Source organism: Emys orbicularis, chromosome 7 (assembly GCF_028017835.1).
Source record: "Emys orbicularis isolate rEmyOrb1 chromosome 7, rEmyOrb1.hap1, whole genome shotgun sequence".
In the NCBI taxonomy this organism is placed as follows: domain Eukaryota; kingdom Metazoa; phylum Chordata; order Testudines; family Emydidae; genus Emys; species Emys orbicularis.
Window position 1 is genome coordinate 64,639,799 of NC_088689.1, and position 22,319 is coordinate 64,662,117.

At 40.1% G+C, this 22,319-nt stretch overlaps 1 protein-coding gene across 1 annotated transcript in view; it reads right to left on the reverse strand.

Moving 5' to 3' along the window:
- Positions 1-424: 424 nt before the first annotated feature.
- The window catches only part of LRMDA (leucine rich melanocyte differentiation associated), a 950,360-nt gene continuing 928,465 nt past the window's right edge, over positions 425-22,319 (reverse strand). The window contains exon 7 of the mRNA XM_065408750.1: positions 425-504. Coding sequence (XP_065264822.1) covers positions 425-504 — 80 coding nt within the window. The remainder of the gene's footprint in view (positions 505-22,319) is intronic.

A 22,319-nucleotide genomic window follows, 5' to 3' on the forward strand; every position in this document is an offset into this window, starting at 1 on the left:
TATAGCCACTGCTTTTATGAGCATATTGATACTGCAAGCCTCTCTCACTCAACAGGCAAACTTTAGATAAAAGCATTGCTCTTGCTAAAACCAACTGAGCATGCTCACTGAAGCCCCAGGTGTGACCTTTGCTCTTCTGTGTGCAGCAATTGGACCAGGCAATCCATCATGGTGTTCATCCTGTCAGGCCTGGTGCTTGGCTGCAGCTGTCTGTCACACTGGTGGATGGGACCTGCTTAAAGGCAATCATGTCAATCTCTATGTGACTACTCAGACTAAGACAGAAAGATGATCTTGACAGGCTTGGCAAAGTCAGCAGAAGGTACTGGAGGACTTTAGTTACACGCAGAAAATGTAGATGCAATTTGTGCTTTTTGTGTGCATGTTTTGTGGATTGTGTAAAGAGGCATGGAACGGTGCTGTTTTATAGCTGGTCATCTCGAATGAATCTGTTGCCTTCCGAATGTTTCCCATAATAAATGTAGCGACATTTTCCCAGAACACCTACAGTGAAAAGAAAACAAATAAGGAAAAAGTGAGCAATTAGCATTGTATGTAATGGAACGATATTACTGAGGTTGGGGAAAAGAAGGTTCAACTGTGTTTGGGAACTGCTCTCTCTCTCTTGCTTTTCTAGCTATGCTTGGAAAGCAAAGTATGTTAATTTGAAATTAATTTATTTTAACTAGTGGCATTGGGGTCAGCCCTGAAAAAACACATTTGAGTACTTTGTGAATCACCCCGTTAAGCACATATGCATGCCCTGCTGCTTTTTGTAGGGATGGCATTTTGGATAGAGTTGTATGTTTGTACTGTCTGTTATCGTTCCAAAATATGGATATGGAGACGAATCTTTCTAAACCACATGGTTTTATTGATAATAAAATAATAGTAGCAAGTAACAACAGCTTGGCACTGATCTAGTGATATAAACATGAAAAACTCTGTTCAGACATCCTCACAACAGCCCTTTGATGTAAGTAATTATCGTTATCCCTACTTTGCAGAGACAGAGAAGTGAAGTGACTTGCCCAAGGTCATCCAGACCTCACTGCCCTCCTTTTCTAAATATAAATGGCTCTACGAGCCAGAACAATGGTAAAGGGTGAGCAAGGCATATTTAAAAGTTATACGTTGTCCTTCCCCTAGTGGTGGTAGCTCATATACAGGGGAGTGCTGTGGTAGTACTAGCAATGCCTCCTTTTGCACCCCAAGGCATGTGCTGTCAAATTATTATTGCCTCCTGCACAAGGAAGCCACGTGCAAGGGTCTCTCTGTCTCCCTCTACGTATCTTGGGATTTTCTAAAGCTCTCATCACTATAGTATCTAGCTCATCCACTCAAGGTCCACCAACATCCAGCCGATAGGAAACAAAATATTATGTATAAGGACAAAGACTGGGAGGGATTTACTGTGATTTACTCATTTACTGTGCAGGGTTTTAAATTTGACAGATCCCACATGAACAAATGGGGTCTTATTAGCTGCACCCAGATGCAGCATGAATTAAGTATTCTTTTAATAATCTGTATGTAATGCAGCAATATAATTATAAGCATCAAATAAGCTATGAAAACCCTGGAAGCAGGGGCTGTGCTGGATTAAAGTTAATCCCTATTATTCTCTCCTTTTTTAAAGCATCAGGTGAGTAACACATCACTATGGAAAAAAATTGATAGGCCTATCACCTGTTTTGAAAAACACATTCCTCTTAAGGGAAGCACAGAAGAGGGCTATATGAGCTTTGTTTAGCCCCTTCTTCGCTTCCTTCTCTCCCTCTTTCCAAGTCTCCAATAACCTGATTGATCAGTGGAGCAACTTCCACATTCAAGGGAAGAAATTATTCGCCTTCATAAACCAGTGTCTGGTCAAAAGCAAGTTCTCATATCCTGAGGCGACGCTATCCCATGCAAAGCGTGGTTGTCATTAGTTGGTAAAAAGCTTGGTTGGGCTTCTAGTGGTAGAGCTCTAAATTCAAAGGATATGAACAGTTTATTAATGACCTTCTTCAGACTCCTTTTTCACTGTCATTGATAAAAGTCCTATTTCAGGTCTGCCGTGTTTTCTTCAGGACTGGAAGCAAGACTGTTTACTGAGATCTTGGTGAGAGAGTGCTGTTTGATGAATGCTGGAGACTGCAGCGAGGTGTCAGCACTTAGAAAATGAGGCAAGGACATGAGGTATTAATACTGTCAATGATCTCTTGACAGGAAAACAGATACTACATTCACCGTCAGATTTAAATAGACATCAAGTGCATTAATGACAAAAGGGCAGACTTCAAACAAAGGGGGCTGGATGGTGCTGCGCTGAGCGAGTGCAATAACCTGATCTGAAAAGACACTGTCAGAACTACAGACAGACCTAGAATTGTGTGCAGTGACAGAAAACAGAGATGCCGACAGAGATACCGGTGCCATATTATGCCAAGTATATTCTAACAGTGTCTCCAGCCCTAACTAAATCTGACATCATTTCCTATCACTTATAGTATTCTCCACTGCTCCTGCAGAATATTTCTCCCCAGACATCATTACAAACTCCACTGTAGTTTTAGAGTTACTGGCAGGCCTGTTCTGTCATGGAGGTTGGGTCTAGAGGCCTAAGGATAACCTCAGTCAATCTAAATTTGGAGTTTGCTGTAGAAGTGCTCTCATTTTCACTGATATCTCAGCTACTTGAGGTGATCTGAACGCTAAAGTGCGAGGAGCTGTCACCTTGAATAAAATCCTTAAAGCAAAGACGCTCAGTTCCTGGGATGTTCAGCAAAGATGTCGGACTGTCTGGCAGCAGGAAATGAAATCCAGCTGCTGCTGCTCGCCTGGGGATAAAGGTGCTTGGGCTAGTGACAGTTAAAGTCAGCTGAAATTTTTGAACTCCTGCAGCCTACAATTGTTTAAATTAAGGAAGTGTTGTCTCCACAGAGATTCCCTACCAAGGCGCACAGCTGTGATTCGATTGCCAGGCGGATTATACACACTGCTCAGAAAGCCTTGATAAAAGCACAGTTGAAAATGTTGCCATGAGTCTTTATTTATCATGAAGGTTATTTGTAAAACAATAGACTTGCTCATAAATTAAATGGTGACTTTTTCTCCCTCCACTCCCTTTGCTTGAAGAAAACTGTGAAAATTACAGAGGGTTTATATGCTGCAGTAAGAGCTTTCGATGCTAAAATATGCAATACATGGATTTAGGAAATCTACTGCATCTGACTCAGTAGGAGACAGTTTCCCCCGCACATCTGCAATGTGTTCATTTGTTTGCAGCTTCACAAACTCATGTGTGTGTGTGCGCGCGCACGTGTGTGTGGGGGATGACAACACATTTAATGACGTGTGGTGTTTTTAATTAAAATATCTGGCATTGGTCATAATAAGCTAAGTATACTCCCAATGCATCAGCCTAATGCACAGCATTCTGAATGAGCTTTCTGCTCAGGGCTCTTGAAAAATGACAACATGAGGTCTCTTGAGGGATCATCTCCCCACAAATGAGGTTCCAGTTTTTTCTTAAGTAGCTGCTTCCACCATCACCATAAGCTGTTAAAGCTATAATTATGAAAAAATTACATAGGGAAGAATCATGTTTAAAAATACCTTTTATCTTTTAAATTCCCCCTCCTTCAGAATCGATGTTCTAATTATGACGGGTAAGTAATAACCCTGCAGTCACCTGTGTGTGTTGTGGTATCAGTCTTTCTTCACCAACACATTGTAGTGTCAGCAACACAAGCTTTGCCTTAGCTGGGGGAAAACCCAATTATCCCCATAAATAAATAAATACATACATGAATACTAAAGCAAGTGAAAAAATGTTCAAGTCATGTTCTCTCCTTTTAAATTGGGCATGTGTTTCAGAGAGTTATTATGCAATCGATTCCTCAATGTTCTTTTCTAGAGTGAAATATGTTTTCACTTCTTGGTATTTTTCTCGGAGACCAGACAGTACAAGGAATTCACAATAGGCTATGGGACAATGCACTTCTAGGTCAACAGTTCAAATCAGCTCAAGTTAGTTGTGACCTAATGCTAAGACTATCTGGTGGCATCCTGGTGCCATTGCGTGAGTTGCTGGCTTAATTTTCCTAATGCTTTTAATAATTCTGATACATGTAAAAGATGCTACCATGTATCAGCATATAGTAAAGTATTTGCATTTAAGAATATTAGTGAAAGAGATAATCTTATTTACATTAGGTGCCAAGGACTGTATTCCATAAGTAAACCAAAAGGCATATGATACTTTATACAACACTATACTATATCTGTGTTCAGGTGGAACCTAAGCAGAAGCAGAAGTCCTGACTACTTTTGGTCTGATCACATGGCAATTAGTACCCAACTTGATGTCCTAACCAAATTCCAGTTTAGCTAATTTTATTCTGACTACAGTACCTAAATCCCACTCCATCCGTCTGTGTTGGATCAGATATTCATCTTCACACTTTTTGCCTCACACTATTGGGTACAGCTGCTGTGGGCTATTAAACAGCTGTCACCTTCCACCAAGAAGATGGTTACATTTTGAGTGGTGGTCATAGTATAAATGTATAAACTGCTTTCTGGATGAAACTTCAACACCATTATAACTTTTTTCAAAGGCTCTGGGGGATTTTCTCCCATCAAGGAATGGGAACTGCAAAGTTCCCTAAAATACTAATTGCAACTTTCCTTATTGGAGAGTACAACCCTATTTACAACCAACATTGACAGGAGAACAAACATCTGTCTACAACCAACTCAAGTCTATAGCGCTAGTCATTTAGACAAAACATTTGCATAAAATGCAGACAGATGCATAGTTGGATTTTCTAAAGTGACTAGGAGTTACCTGAGAAAGTCCCACTAGTCACCTACTTTTGTCTTAGGTGCCTAAATACCTTTAAGAATCTGGTGCTTAAGAGTCAAAGTCTGACTTTCAATGGAACATAAGCTCCTAAATCACTAAGTTCTTTTGAAAATGTTCCCCTACATGATTTGCTAAATGGGGCCTTACATTCTATAAAGGGTTCCTATTTGTTTTAGTTAAAAATAAGTGGGTCACACTATTTATTCCTACATTATTTATTCTTAAATAATTGAGAACAAATATTAAAACAACTGAATGCTGCAAAAAAGTGTGGAAAGCCTCAAATGAGCAGCTGCAAACTATCTACTTAGAGGAGCCCCAATACACCGCTCTGGACATAATAAGTGGAGATGGGCTGTTCAGTTAGTTTAAAAACATATAAACCCACAAAGAATCAGCCCGAAGTTCAGCCCTTTCCCCGGAGCATAGATAAGTCACCCTCCATGGGACATGACACAGGATATGACAGCTAAATATCAAGACAGATAGATAAGGGCATAGAAGGCAGACTTGGACCCAAGCATAGAGACTGCTGTTCTACTGGGACTTGTGGTTGCATCACCGGGGAGGATGTCCAACCTAGACTGTTTGGAAGGAAGAAGGGTTGTTCTGGGGTTATGGGGTTTTTTTTTTGTTTTTTGTTTTTTGTTTTTTTTGAGAAAGGAAGTTGGGGGAGAGGAGGGAAATGAGGAGGCAATCTACAAGGAAGAAAGATCTATATACCTGGCCTAAGAGAAGGGAGGGGAACGTCAATAGATTCAGATACACAGCCAAGATTTTGTTCTTATTCTGGACTGAGTCTTCTGAGTTTCATTCATCAGCTTTAATTCATACATATTTATTTATTTACATTTGGATTTGCAAGTTTTTCTCCCTCCAAGAGCAAGTACCATCACAAAATAAAAAATATCACATTCAACTACTTTATTATTTCCAGTAATAACAGCATCCAAAATAGTGATGCCCACTACTATGCAGGGCAAGCAGACAAAATATACAGCTTCTCCTTGGACCTCCAAACACCCAAACATCTGAAAGTCTATCCACATTGGTGGAGGGAATACGGGGGTGGGAATGATCTCATAGCTCTAATTAAAAGTCCCTCAACTATTTTACAGTATCTGCCACGACTACCCAATCCTCACTATACTGTGCTATGAGTGATGGCTATTAGATTATCGTACATTGCTTACACGAGCAGAGACAGTCATAGAAAAGCAACTCTTGACTGTCTCAAAGTATCAGTACCAAGGATATCCAAAGTTATATGGTGTCTGACTAACTGACTGTCTTTCTCAGAGGTAGCAGACAGTTTTTTCTTTGTTTCTTTCCACATGATGTCTCATTTGATAAAATAAGAGCAACTTATTGCTCCTTTCCTACATTATTTTCTTCTTAAACTGCTAGAATATCTACAGTGGAAAAATGTAACATCTAACTAAAGATAAAATGCTACTGCCAGTACTGAAATCTATTTTGATTTACATTTTTAAAGTACAAGCCAGGTAAAGGTGCTATAGATGCTATGGGAATCTAAGAGTCACTTTAACATGTCAAGTGGTTTGAGCGGTTAGAAGAGGAAACTAGGGAGTCAGAAATCAGATTCCTAGGTTCTAATTTTAGATCCGCCAATGACTTGCTGAGTGGTCTTGAGGAAGTCACTCTGACTGCTCCGTGCCTCAGTTTCCCCATCTGTAAATGGGGAACATGCAATGTTGTTGCCAAACAACATTTAGAGAAATGTAAAACCATGAACAACTGTTACCCGGGGAAATGGGAGAGTTGGGCCGGCCTTTGCCCTCAACATGCAACACCTCCAACTTCATTGCATACAGGACTCCGGCTCAGATGATAACTACAGGAAAGTGATTGTAAAGGAGTCTGAATGTGCCACCAGTAAACTTGCTCACTGGTGGCTGCAGCTCCCCAACTGCCAGACTAGAGGCTGAATTCAAGTCACTGGGTCCTAATTTTCAGGTTATACATCAGAGCAGCAGAAGCAGGAGCCAGCAGAGAATGAGGTAAATGCTGAGCTGGCCAGCCCTTCCCCCCCTGGATCTGCTACAAATGATTGCACTCTGGGCCAATATCAGTGGGGAGAAGCATCTGCAGCCATTCCCAAATGACCTGCCAGCAACTGCTCTGGGGCACTAGGCCTCAGTTGTAACCCCCTACATATGGCCTGAAGCTTCTGTGGCAGGCTATGAAAGGCCCAACTCCTGAAAAACCCAGGCCCAGGTCTATTTAAAATAGACCTCAGACACTAAGCTTCCTGATGTCACAATGGACTTGGACTTTTTTGGACTATGAACTTCCCCTCCTTCACTGTATCAATCTCCTCTCTTCTTCCCTTTTTATTCCTAACAATTTCTCCACCCTCCTCTCCTCCCCCACAAATAAATCCCATGGAATGAACAAGTCATGGGCCACTCACCCTAACCACTATCTTGAATTCCCTTCCCCATCCCTGGGCTGCTTTTGTCCTCTTAGATTGTAAGCACTGCACAGTGGAGCCTCAATGTTGACTGAGGACCACTGTATGCTACCAAAATATACATGATAAACAATAAGAATCAGGCTTAGATTTCAGCAGCTTCTAATGAGTGAAAGGTTTCCAGCTATGCCATTCTCTGCTCTGCCTTCTCCAGCTGATGACATTGCATGTGACTCCAAATACCTCTGAGCAGATACTATATGAGCGTTGGCTTACAAAGACTAGCAATACCTTGGCACCAAAAGTAGTTATGAACTAAGATGACATCAGGAAATGCTATCAGAAGTGCCCAAGGAACAGATGCACAAATATTAACTCTTCTTACATTATAAACTAACAGCCTTTTAATTATCAGAGGGGTACCCGTGTTAGTCTGGTTCGGTAAAAAGCAACAAATAGTCCTATAAGGTGCCACAGGACTCTTTGTAGCCTTTTAATTGATTTTTTAAGAGAACAGAGCTGCTAAATGTAAGCAGAAATAATCGGCTATTCCTCCAAAAGTAGCTGCACATAAAGGCAGCTTCGTAAGGCTGAGGGTAGTGCTCAGCTGCCCCAGCCCAGAGCGAGCTCCATCTTCACCAAAGAAGCAATCAGATACTATGACGATGGGTACAGTGTAGAAAGACAGATCTCCCCATAACAGAGGGGAATGTGACCAATTGCACCACTCTTCAAGACAGTGAAGATCTTTTTGGTGGTGTGCTGCTGACCTGCACTCTCTGCTGCACCCTTTGCTGTGTCTAGAAGTTCTAGCATAACCCACCCTTTTAGTCATGGGACTGCAATGGCTACAAATGTGCTTAGCCCCTATGCAAGGGTGCCAAGAAAGTGATGATTCATTCCCCCGAATACACATGCCCTTCAGGTTGATCAGATTATTTCCAGGTACCAAGTCAAACCCATATTTAGTCCACAGCAATAACATTGGCATTATGCGCCTAACTTTATCAAACAGAGAAGAATCAGAACAAGCAAGTGAGGCCATGAAATTATGGCAACTATCCTGCACAGACAAGTACTGTGTCATGTCAAGTCTCACTGGCCTGGTTGTAGGAAGAAAAGAAAAAAAAGAGGAAGGAAAGCAGTCAACAGGGAGAGGATGTTGGAAAAATTTGCAATGAAGGTGATAGGAATACAAAGACGTGAAGTTTGCATCCCAGGCCAGGGGAGACTGCATAAATGTTCAGTGTAAACTAGCAGTTGAGCTGATGTGTGATAAAGTGCAGCCTGCTGTAAATACACTTCAGGGCTCCCAGTGCAGCTGGGGATGAAACTTGTAATTTAAAAAAAAAAAAAAGGAAAGGAAAGGGCAAAAAAAAAAATGCACTGCAAGCTTTTTCTCACATAATCTGTTACTGGAAAATTGAGAAGCTTGTCCAAGTCCGTGGGAATAAGCTGATGAGTTGATACTTAATAATAAACCATATTGTGTCATGGTGCAGAGTCATCTAGATCCATTCAGGCCACAAACTATATTACTTTATACAGCCCTGGCTGACATACATTTAAAGCCCTCTACACATTAAGGAGCCATTAGGCTGACAGATTAAAAGTTATCTTGGAGCTAATGTTTCCATTATGTGTCCTGGCAGTGGAACAATCAACACACTGTTCCTCAGATGTCATACTTTGTTTAAAACAAAAAAGAAACGGAGGGTAGCTCTCCCTCCTTGAATGACATTGACATGATCAGCTTTGATCTGGGCATGTGCTGTCTACAGATCATCTACTGCTGGCTAAAACAAAAGCATTAAGGGCAAATCACTTTAAATCATTAACCAGTTCTGTACTGTCCAGGGTAGTTCAGTAATATTATAAAGGCCCACATTTCTGCATTGGGACTTCTTAGCAATCCTTCCACACTTCTGATGATGATTGCAATATGCTGGCTTTTTTTTTCCTATTAAAAACAAAGCAAGCAAACAAAAAGCCCTCCCCCTTCCACCACCCAGATGTGTGTCTTCACCATTGTTGCAGTTTCAAATGACTCTGTGGATGGGATGAGCCTAGAGGTCAGTATGAAATTTTTCTTGTTGAATATTTTGGATTTTTAAAAAAGGGTGGAGTAAATTATAAAAAATAATCAAGAACATACTTGTATTTTTATTTACTGGCGTTATTGAGCACCAGAAACACTGGCTATACAGATATCAACTTTTCCAGAGGTTAACTTACATATGAACTCAGGCTCAAATTTATATAGATTGGATACCTTCAAAGGGAAACAACTATGGATTTACAATATCTATTTGTACTTTACATGTCTCATTTTCTCATATGTATTATAAATAGAGTGAATAAAAGATGGAACTGTTTCCAAAGAGCATGCAAGGATCAGATGCAAATCAGGTAAAATTTGTTAAATGCCCTTCACTCTCCATTTCTAGATTGAAGTCACAAAAACTAAAGTTATTTATTAATAGCCAAGTGCTCCAGGCTGGACTACTTCTGCTTTTTTTAGCTACTAACACAACAGCTGCTCTCCTTCCTCTGTCTCCCCCTCCCACACAAAAACACGCACACAACTAAAAACCAAACAAACCTCATGCTGATTTCTCTTTAGTCAATTTAAAGTTGAGGTCATCACCACTAGAGGGCAGCATCCATTTGTCTATTAAACTGGCTAAAACAGCAAACTAAATATTCCCCATGACAATTAAACAATACTGTTGGTTAGTTTTGCAGCCAATTTTATGTTCTATAATGATCAAAGCTTATATTTATACAATCTGTGCTTTCAACCTTTTACCTGGAAGCCTGATTTCTGGTGGACTAACTTCAGTGATCATCAATTTGGGTATAGGGGTGGCTACAAAAAGAGGTCACTAGTGTATTTAGTGGTTTGAACTAAAGGCTCAATATGTTTCATAGAGGGAATAAATATGCATATATGAATTAAACTGATTGTTCTGAATTATGTTTCTTTTATTTTTACTAATGCAACAACACGATCACTGCATTGATGCAAGTGATACTTCAAATGTATTTCAGAATGGTGGGCAAGGAGGTTTTAAAATCTGATCCTTACTGCGTATTTAAAAGTTCAGCTGCTCTGTCAACTCCTCCCATATTATCTTAGAAGACTCTCAGTTGATTTGACTAACATATGCAAAAGTGACATTTCTGTAGGCTGCTCTCCACTTTGGGTTACACTCTACTAATAATACCTCCATTAATCAGCCACAGAATGAAACCATAAAGAATGCTAGAGCCATTAAGGAAACAGAGGATGAATATAATTATATTGTACTTCACAAAGTTTAGGAATGTGCAGATTGCATTAGCAGTAAAGGGGAAAAAAGGAAAGTAAGCTCTTTCAGTAACAGTGATAGGATTAAATAAATGTACCATGATTTATGTGGTAGAAAGTCAACTTTTGGAATAATTGTTTGGAAAGTCTGCAAGCATTCCAGCAAAATTACAAATTCTTATATGAGCAGCAGGGACCTTCTGGAGAGTTTAGAAGTGAATTTGGCTCATCTCATGAGTAAAATTTGCTTTTTGGATCTCAGATGTATTCTGTTGGATGAGTTCACATTTAAAAAAAAAAAAAAGCCATCCACAATTCAGTCTGGCTCAACTGGTTTGAAATTTCTCAAGAGAGTCATTTGAAATAAAGACCAAGTTTCTTTCCCAGCTTTAAAAATAAAAAAGCAAGTCTCTCAAAATTAAAGAGCACAGTTAAACAGTGCTGCTGTCATATTATGATACTGTGACAATCAATTAGGGGAATGTTCTTTGTATACTGTTACTCATTCCCTTCCATAAGCTGATCATCAGAAACAAAGGAGACTTTTAACTGATTGCTAATGATAGGATTAATAGGATTCTTCTTAATATAAAGTAACCTTCCTTAAGGGACTGGTGCTGCTAAGTGCTGGGTTCCCTTAACTCCCAGTGGGAGCTGCAAGTGCTTAACACCTTCCAGCACGCATCCAGATCTCACAGCATCGGGCGTTAAAGGTGCTCCCCACTCTTCCAACCCAGTTGACATATGGTTCAACTGAAATCAGAAATACATCTGAGCCATAAAGTTCAGCTCTGGAGCGGAACTTCCTGAAAGTTCCGCAGGCATTCAGTTCACTGGTTTGAGTTGGGGCCTGTCTCTAGCTGAAACAAACCCTGCATTATATAGAATACACACAGTGATTTGCTACTGCAAAGAGTTCATAGCCTAATTCTCAAACACTGACTGACTCCAGTAGAGAGTGCCAAAACATTGTCACTGTTTTCTATCTTAAACTCTCTCCTGCTCCCTCAGCCTCCTTTTAAAAACATCCTAATGAGGGAGAGGCTGAAGATTAAATCACAATGGACAGCAGAATGTAGTTTACAAGAGCACTCTTAGCCTCTATGGAAGCTTGTGCTGAAGACTAAAGATAGGAAGCTGAAGAAACAACTCAAGAGAGGCACAGTAAAACCCCTCTAGTAGGGTCAGACTCATTAAAATTTAGTCAAAGCACCAAAGACTTTCTAACAAATATTACACTTTGTAAACATATTCCACTGGAGCACGGATATTGGTGAGAGCTTTTGGAGTGTGTCAGTTAATCAGTATTCACCCGCTTTGACAGCTTGAAATATTACTCACTTATTTGGCTGGTTCAAATTTGTCAGACTTGACTATGTCATAAGTTAACATGTTCCCATATTAAAAAGGAGCCAACTGGCAAATGTGCACATTGGACATAATAAAACACATCTGGCCAAACAATCAAACAACGCTGATTACAGTATCACTCGCAAACACAAATTAACAGCGACTGTCTAGGACATTACCAAGTCAAACAGGAAGCAATAACCTGCTACCCACTACTTCACCAAATATCCATTAAATGGTTAATTGAAAGACAGAGCCTCCAAAGCACTCTGTTTCCAAGGCACTCTCCTGCATGGTTAAAGGTGTATAAATGTTTTACATGTCCTGGGTCATTTGCTTATACAGGGGAAGTGCTGAAGGGGGAAGCTGTGCCTCAACCCACTGAATGGCACTAGAAGACCATCAGGGCAGTGAAGATTACATATCACAGCCCTTTGTCTAAAAGCGGGTGTCACTGTGCCTAAGTACAAGTGGAAAGTACAAAAGAGGTAGAGGGTAGCCAAGGATTAGTTAAAACCCCAGATCCTGCCATATCAGTTCACAGTTGTACATAGCAGCAAGGACAAAATTGGTCAGATGCATCCTCATTGCTCAGTTAAACATCCAAGAGTGTTGTACACAATTCTGCTGCTATTAAATCACAGTAACCTTGGAACAGTCTCTCTCTTGCAGGTGCAAGCACTAGCAGCGGTATCATCGAGGCACATTGACCTCCAAAGCACCCTCCCTGCTCCCCATCAGGAGCAATGCACAGCTGCTATAACTGACACCACAAGGATCTCCACAGAGATCCTTGGGTGCAGAAAGTTTAAGAAATTAAATTTGTGCACTGAACCTCTGGACTCGTCCTTTTGGAGAAGCCACCAGTAAATAGTTGAACACTATTCAAAGTATTTCAGTCTCCAGAACAAAAATGGTTACACTAGCTTGACAACCTTTGTGGCATTTCTGCTGAGAATATGTGCTGGCCTTTCTAATGAAATATCAAATGTGACTTTTTGTTTGTTGTGGCTGCATGGAAGCCAAATATTGTAGGGGGGAGACGAAGGAGGTAGGGAAAGCAGATAGTTAAAAGGGTAAAGTGTGTATTGTAATCCCCAAATTGCACCTGGACTGAATGTTTTCAGACCATTTTCTTAACTAAACCAAGACAGTTTTGTATTTTTCTTTCTTCTAGGAGAGGGTTAAGAATAATCTGAAGCCTGGAAAATGGTTGCTGTTGATACTAGTGAGGCCTTCTCTTTAACTAGATCCTCCAGGAAAAAACAAATTAATCAACAGCCAGCTGAAGTGGGTTTAATGATTGCATTCTGCATACAATCAGCTTTTCCCTTTTCAAGGGCCATCAATATGTCAAGGGAAGACATATCTGAAGGATATAGCTCTTAACATCAAGGTTATCTATTCTCCACATGGCTCCCACTCCTTACTGGGCTGATACTTTACACTGCCTGTGTCTAACATTTTCATCAACTCTGCAATCAATCAAGGTAATAATGTTGTGCAAAAAATCAATTAACAACGCAATTAAACTTTCCTTATTATCTCAAAGGGCTGAAATAATACCTAAAGGGAAGATAGACTCACTGAATGCAGACATCCATAACCCAATGTGAAAGTGAATTATGAGGTTAGACAGATGCAGGCATGTACTGGCGCTGTTATTTTCAAAGGGATATAGCTCATCCAGGCAGTGTATCAGTCACCACCAATCCCATATCCTAAAATTCCAAATTACTTTAAGAAATATATGATGTGCAATATCCATTTCATATTCTCTTTTAAAGATAAACCCCCCGAAATCTGAACAGGAGTATTATTCAAAGACAAAATGATTTTTCAGAGAGAACATAAAATATAAAAGCTATAATAACATTTACATCTGTATACCACCCATGTCTGTAAATGCAGGTAATCAATTATACATAATCTGGAACGTATAAGGAATAGAAGAGGCGGCACAACATTTAAAACTCAAAGGCTTAAATTTGCAAACACCTACATCCGAGGCACCACCAAGGACAGTGAAGGAATAGCCAGTTTACACATATGTGGTAGCATCAGTAACAACTTAAGTACTACTCATTTAAAATAAGACAGAGTGCCTGTATTATTTAGCAATTACGCTCAATTCTCACTGAAACACCATTCCTGGGAGCTGAGAATTTTAAAGTGCATCAAAAGAAGACAATTAACCCCTTGCTGTTGGGAGGATTTGGGATTTATCACTAAGCAGTTAAGAATCAGGGGAGACTCAAACACACCAACACAATGGAGTTACTGTAATATAGTTAGAAACCCAGGTCTTGTACCAGAGATGTATGGCTGAGCATTTAGTAGAGAAAGAAGAAAAGAAGACGGAGTGGAAAGAATATATATCTATCATATGAAAGACCTCCCAACTTCCAGGGGTACACAAAAATATTATACAAAGAAAATGACCACAACAGAACTAACTGGAATTTTCTGACACTTATCATTTCCCAACACACACACCCTGAGCTTTTCCCAACACACACACACACACACTCCCCCCAGCCTCTGTTTTGATTTAGCACAGGCAAAAAGAAAATGAAAACAGAAAAAACGTTTAAGGAAGGGGATATCTAGATCAGAATGACAAGCTAAGCTCACATCCTGCAAGAAGCTCAGCACCAAACTCTGAGAAACGAAAGCTTTCTCTTCAACACTGCACTTTGGCTTCCTTTATTGAGGATCTCTCTGCGTCTGCTAGCAGAGGTGTTCCACAAAGCACTTCTCCCAGCAGGGTTTGCTTAAGCACATAACAGCTGCATTTCAGAAATGGTCTATTTTTACAATTAGCTCATGTAGTGAAAGTCGCTTGTTTGGACCAAGAACATCTTTTTCGTTAGTAATTCTCCCTGTTTTTGTCCTGTGCTACCCCCCTATAGTGTAGAGTCAGTCACGAGTGAGTTACAGATGCAGGATTAAGTGAATTCAAAACTGTGCAATTTCCACAATTTTCGAAACATTACACACTTTTCCTGCATGGGTTTTGAGCATTAATGTGATGCCAGGATTAGTGAATTTAGCCATTACTATCTTAACCTTAAGGAACATAATTAATATGTTTCCATTTTCAATGACTTCTTTGTGTGTCTATCAACTGGAACCATTCCTGCTGTGTATTTGATTCCAATGACGATGGGGTGTGTTGGATTTTAAATGAGGTGCTAGCTCTTCTGCTCCTTATATGCTCTAGTTTATGTGTTATTCATGACTTGCATTTGGAGACATGGATGATACACAGATGGAAATGTTATTAAAGCTTTTGTGTTTTAGTTTCTTTGTGAATGGCGTCTTTGTTTTTAGGTAATTCTTTTAACCATCACAAATAACTAGCAATACATGACAACGTCTTTAGACATTTTTTTTCCTGTTAAGCTTTTTGATTAAGAGATTTTTCGTTCTCTAATGCTCTCTCTTCCTGAAACTAAAATGCAGGATAAGTTGGCAGACAGGAAAGCTACATCTGCAGGGTAATGTACAAGAAACCCCCTTCTTTGTCATATGCTCATTATACAGATTCAGAACCAAAAGTTACTTGATTTTTTTATCAGCTGTCAGGGATGTAGGTCCCAGTTCCCGAAGCCTGTGACTGACAATTTTCAACCTGCTTTCACTTCTTACTATCCTATTCATACTTCTCAGAAATTCAACATTAACATGGCAGAGGGAAAGTTACCTTGCCAGTTTGCTATCTCTATTTTAAGTTGTAGTCAAACAATTTTAGATTAACAAGTCAACATTTCCACTTAATTCTTTTCATTATTTAGATAGCTAAATAATAATATAGCCAGATTTGACTTACCATGTAGACATATATTCAAGGCTCTGGTAATATGGTGCTATAAAAAACTTAAGACGGGGATATAGATGCATATATGCACACTACACATCAACCGTGCAAAACATTACTCAGCCATTGCCTGGGGTAATTGCCTGGGGTCATTAAGCGAAAGGGTAAGTAGGTAGATGTGTGTGTCTGGGCTGGTAAATCTTCATGACAATTGTGTAAGACTATTGTACATAAGTGCATATATACACACACACATGTAACTTCAGACTGATAGAAATGCCAAGCCAAACAATTTATGTTTAATCACTAATAATTTTGTAATGTGAAAACATTTTTTTCACACTCATACAGTTACTCTTCCTCAGTGAAGTTTCGCCACATGTCAAATGTGAAGCTTTTGAGTTTCCCCTCCTCCCCCAAAGGCTTAGATTTCTTTCTAACAAAGACAAGGTGCTTTTTCTTTTACCCATTGAGATAACTCAAATCCTACTAAGCCTATAATATATACATCATCATTCTCTCTATATAATTTAATTATATATGGAAAAGGAATATTGATATCAAAATTCAGACTTATTTTTGTTTAAAAAAACTAACTTGAAATCATTCTTGCCAAATGGCAAGAAGACCAGACCAACAAAATAATAGTTATATCTTTTGAAATGAGTTGCATACTGTATGCTGACAGCCTGAACTCTCCAGCATTACATTTACCACACGACATAATATTTTGTTGTTAATGGATATTGAAAATGCAGTGTTCTGTCTGATATATATGGAGATCCAAACCCACATTACCCTCTCCCCACATCCAGCTTTCTACCAGAGGCCACCTGTTTCTGAGGTAAATTCAAGAGATTTGCTTTGTCAATTGTTTCACTCCACATTCTACTATCGTGCACCAGCAGAAGGATGCTTTTTGGGCCTATGAAGCAATGACAGAAGAGTTACAGAAAATATAAACCATAATTCAACTTAGTTCAGTTGGACACCACAGCTCCATTTTGACATCTTCAGTATGGCATCCTCATTCTGAAGCTGATAAGCTACTCACACACAATTTCAGCCTGTATCACCATGGAGGCTATAAAGTCAACTCAAAACCATGAATTAGGCTGGTTCTGTTATATAAAAGTAAAGCCAAGCTATGTTAATAGCATACTGACCCACATCCTGGCATATGGCACTGCTGTTTTGTGCTGCATTGCTGGTAAATTATACCCAGAGAGTCAGCCATGGGAGGATCACCCCAGCAAACAGTGGCCCATTCCCTACCATTAGTTGTTGGATGTGTAACTAGGGGAGAGGGTAAAGTGGGCACCTCCCTATATCATACTTATCCAAGTTGGCCCCTTGAGGCTGCTCTTAATTTATGCTGTGCGAATAGACTGGCCCACAGCCAACCCATGAACAGAGGAGCATGAAGACTATCTTTGTACAGACCTCTTCTGTGATCCTTGGCCATAGTAGACAATCTGACCATCATCCTAAAGTAATTACTCCTTTTACTTTCCACCCGTAAAATACATGTGAGTAAGGGCTTCCATGATCAGGCCCCAGTAATTTTTAAAAATGGTTTGTCATGTGGATAGTGTGGTTTGTCATGTGGATTTTATAAATATGAGGTATGGAAATATGACCCTGCAACATGACTTTGCCAGAGATGGCTTTATTCACAGGCTCTCTAGATGACCACCTAATGGCACCCTATCTAAAGTGGATATATGGGGCCTCACATCTATGGTGACATTGGGAGAGACATTGCTTATTATAAAATAGTTGTCATAAACAAAATGTAAATATTAAGGGATGTCCTTTGTGGGAGTGGAGTAAGATCCCTGCTCCAATCAAATCCTTTAACCCTTTGTACAAGCTATGGCTCCATCCCCTCTGAAGAATCAGTTATAGACAATGAGGAAGATTCTGGGAGGTATTATGCAGTTAGAAGAGTGGAAGCAAACTCTTCTGTCACATACAAGTAGACCTGCATTTAGCAGCTCATTGCATAATCTCATGCTGCAATCACATAGCTTCCCTTGGGGAAAAAATTTAAGATGCATGAACATGTTTAACAGAATGGAATATTTTGTAGAGATGGAGAAGCCACAAAAGAGCAATTATTCAACCAATCTCCAAAGAAACTAACAACCCCCCATGGATCCACAAATGCATGGTCAGCACTATCTAGAAGTTCCACATGTTGACTATAGAGCATCAGGGATAAGTTTGGGTAAGAAAAATGACCCGCTAATGGGCCACTCTCGAACACTGGATCACAGAAGAGATGCTAAAAACATTTTCAGTTTTCTCTAATTATTTTTAACATCAGGTGGTAGGGGGTTGCACAGTGATTTTTCAAGACCTACTTATGGAATCTCCATCTCTGGAGATATTTAAGAGTAGGTTAGATAAATGTCTATCAGGGATGGTCTAGACAGTATTTGGTCCTGCCATGCGGGCAGGGGACTGGACTCGATGACCTCTTGAGGTCCCTTCCAGTCCTAGAATCTATGAATCTATGTATCATGGGGGACAAAAACATTTTTCCTTAAACAAATAAGTAAGTAAGTAAGTAAGTAAAGGTATATTTGCAACCAGTACGGGTTTTTCACACAGCCTGGTATCTTTATAGGGCTAGTGGATCTGGCAGCCTTGAAATTTCCCTCCTTCCCACTCTTTATACCAATGATGGGTGAGTCCTAGGCTTACACGACTCTAAAATTCATTTACTTCAACTGTAATTAATATCTAAACATTTGCAAAGCTTATGTAATGGTATTACTCTGTTCAAAGGGAAAGATATAGGAAATGCTGGTTCTAAAAGTTATTGTCCTGTTTCTCTTTGTCTCAGAAAGAAAAAGGGGGGAAAACCCCTCACCAATTATATATCTTCCAAAACTGTAACTCAGGAAAAGAATTTTCAAATAAAATGCTTCCAGGAAAAGAATATTTGGCAGCGTTTGCTGCTTATTTTCCCTAATAACCATTAAAAGTCTCCCTTAGTAAACCTTTTAACTGCAACATTAGAAATGGAAGAGTTTACATTTTATTTAATGAATAGTTGCAGAGCATTAAAGCAGCATTTCGTTGGTGAAACAGCTCCTTATCCTCACTTTGTCTCAATTGGTTTTTTTACATTTCATTTTCAATGACATGTCAGCCGTCTCTCACCAACCTCAAAGGAAAGTTGAATGCGGGGCTTACAAAGTTAAGCTGACATTTGCTCTCTTCCAATAAAAAATATTTAGTCCATTAAACATAAATACCTGTCATTATGATACATGGACTGGGTACAAGCCTCCCGTTTCCCTCTGATGTTTATTACATCCAAACAACTGCAGTGCCTGCATGTTTTCAACTTTAGTGTATTGATTAAACTTTTAAATGGCTGCCATATAACCCAGGGACATCAGGAAGATTAATTTGCGTCAATGTTCATCTGTAATTCATTAGCCATTTATTCTTTACAACCACATGGGCTATCAAGAAAATGCAGGCCATTTTTCACTCTGCACAGGCTTGGGAACAGATCCTGAAATTTGTGCTGCATACAAATAAGCTCCCCAGGCCCGGCCACTTAAACTGCTCGGCTTTTCAAAAGTTAAAGTTGGGAATAAGAGGAGAAAAAAAAGGAACATAAAAAAGCAGAAATGGACAAAATATACGTCCTCAGGGTATTTGAGATTTAACTGAGTTTGTCCACTGTCTTTTCATCCATGGATTATGGTTTCTTATTTCAGTCAGATTAAAATAACTGAAACTTGTTTCTGAGCATAGGCCATAAATAAAATGAGTGTCCTCCCGCCCCAACATCTCCTTAGATGCAGTTAACTCAGAGAAAGCTACAGAGAGTGACGGTGAAGTATAAAAAGCTCATGCCTCAAGGAGGTTGAAACTGAAAATCCAAAGAAAGGCTACGGTTTTAACCGACTCTCATATTTATTGTGGATTCCAGTCCTGCCTTTATTTGGGAAAATGCCCAGCTAAATATCGGTATGTTTCCTTAGGGTAGAGGTAAGCCATCTGGCTCCCTGATTTGCCCTACTGACCCTTTGGCACAGTATGAAGTGCATATTAAATAAGGAAAAGGAAAGAGTGCTGCTATAAAACAAACAAGAAATGCACATGAATTTTACATTTACGGAAAGATCGATGAAATGCATCCTGGTTTTCTTCCCCCTTTCTAAATACCTATAAATAAATGGCATCGCTGTACTAGCAAAGCCCATAATTCTAGGGCATCAGACTCATTGTGCCTAATGATTCTAATCTAGACTCCAAAACTGAAGATGTCATATAAGATAATGATAGAGGCAGGTTCTCTGGTGCAGGGCAGGAGCAGGAGCACATCAGTGCACTGCAACAAAAGCTAGAATTCCCCATGTCAGCCTACATGTCATTTGGGGTACCGCTGATTTCTACGTGCAAGGAAGCTTTGTTAGAGCCACCATTCTTCTGCTTTTGATGCAGAAAGGTGCCTAAAAACAGGGAGTGTATCTTTATATTTGTGAGTGGAGAGGGATGAAATTATTGGCTTGTAATATCACTGATCAGGCTGCTTATTCTCTAATATAAAATTGAATAAAGAGAACCTCTAAATGGGACTGAATCTGCTGTAATCCTAAATCCTAGCATGAGTGCACAAAAACCAGTACCGTCAGCAATACAGCAGCATCTCTTCAGAAGCTTTGTGTGCTAGGAAGGGATTATCAAAAATACAGCCTTGGAGCTCTGAGATACCCAGGGCCACATAAAGCTTGTAGACTTTCTGCAAAGGTTTAGGAAAGGCAAATGTTACTTTGGATTAGAATGACAGCACATCTTGCGAATGGATCATACTATTTGATGTTGCATCTTATAATCAGAAAATACAAATGGATGTTAAACAGAGCAAACCACACAGAATGATGTAACATTTGTACCGTAACAGGGTTGCAAAGTGAAATCAGAACACTCAAGGTTCACTTTATAGAATTTTTACCATCTTCTCTCCCTCCCGCCCCCCATTTCTAATAAAACCTCCATGGAATCCTGACACTGCAATCTGTTTCCTTAACAAATTCTTTGTTTCCGTTATAGACACTTCATATCAGATCTGAGCTCCACTCTACTGAGCCACAGGTTCAAGGTGTTAATGAACCTGGCCCAAGGTAGTTTGCACAACTATGACACCTGTGAATAGCCTCCCACTCAGCCAAGCTTCCCTTGCTGTTCCCAACAGCCTTCACTTCCCTCACTCCAGCGAGTCTCCCTTGTCCCAAGCAACCCTCATATGTACCTGACATGTCTTTGGGAAGAAGGCAGTGACTTGTACCCTCCTTCCACTTCTTTCTGGAGCCTGGAGGGCGGGTGGGGCCTTTGTCTTTCCTTCGTCTTCAGATATCTATAGTTGGCTGCTTCCTAAGTGGCTGTCAGTTATGGGCAGCAGCATCTCCCAATGTTTGGAGTCTCATCTCCCCTGACTCCTGCCACCAGTAGTAGAAATCACACTCCAGAGGTCATGGCCAATTGTTTCTATTGAGCTGGAACAGAGAGAAGCTTACAATCCTTTGCATAATGCCCTGCCAGTTGCATACCAGGGGTCATCGTGAATCCTTGTTAGAGTGTAAATACAAGCAAGGTCTCCTTAGCTACTTCACTAAGGCCTAAGGAGTTCTCTCAGCCCCCGCTGGTGGAGGGAGTGGTTTTCACACTCTTACTGGGCTTCTAAGGTGGAGAAATGGGCTGTGTATCCTGTAATCCCAGAAGACCCTGTAAAGAATTGTGGTGGCAGGGTCAGACTTGGAGGTCCCTGGGAAAGTGGCACAAAGGGGCACCCAAGCTCTAAGGGGAAGGATTGGAGAAGGTGGTATGGAAAATTGAATGGTGGAGGCTCTTCTGTAGGAAGGGACAACTAGGTGTGGATGAAACAAGCCTGGGTGAATTCCTACTCTTCCCCCAGAAGTGTAAAAATAAATCATATGTAGATGCTCTAGGATCCTGCCAATTCCATCACAGATTCCCATAGAAGTCTTATTTTCAGGGATTTATAAATTGGCTACGAAAAACCGATCCATGTTGATACTTAGTTGTTAAAACCAAAAAAGCCTAAATACCCATTTGCCTCAGAGCTACAAAGTGTACATATCTGTGTGATTTCCTTTGGTGTCATCAGGACACATGCCACTAAATCCTCTTACTCTGCTTTGAAAATACATTCCTATAGAGCAAGAGTCTCTCTATTCATTTTCCTATAGGCAGAACCATTATGGATTGAGAACATATGCAGCATCAGTGGGTGGCCACATAAAACCCCCTTGATTCGGGTATGCAGTTGCCATTGACACCAGTGGGTCTCTTGCTGTTAGCCACAAAGTAAATAAATAGCCCTATTTGTTCCATTAATGTGCTATCAAAACATCTATCTCTTCTAAATGGCTGCTAGGAACGGGTACAGCTCTCTCCCTGCCTCCCTCCCTCTGAGCTAAGGGACAGTAGAATTCTATATGGTGGTGGTTCTTTGCACTGTAGCTAATAATTTCTTTATTTTCCCCTTCTTCAGGGGTCTAATGGC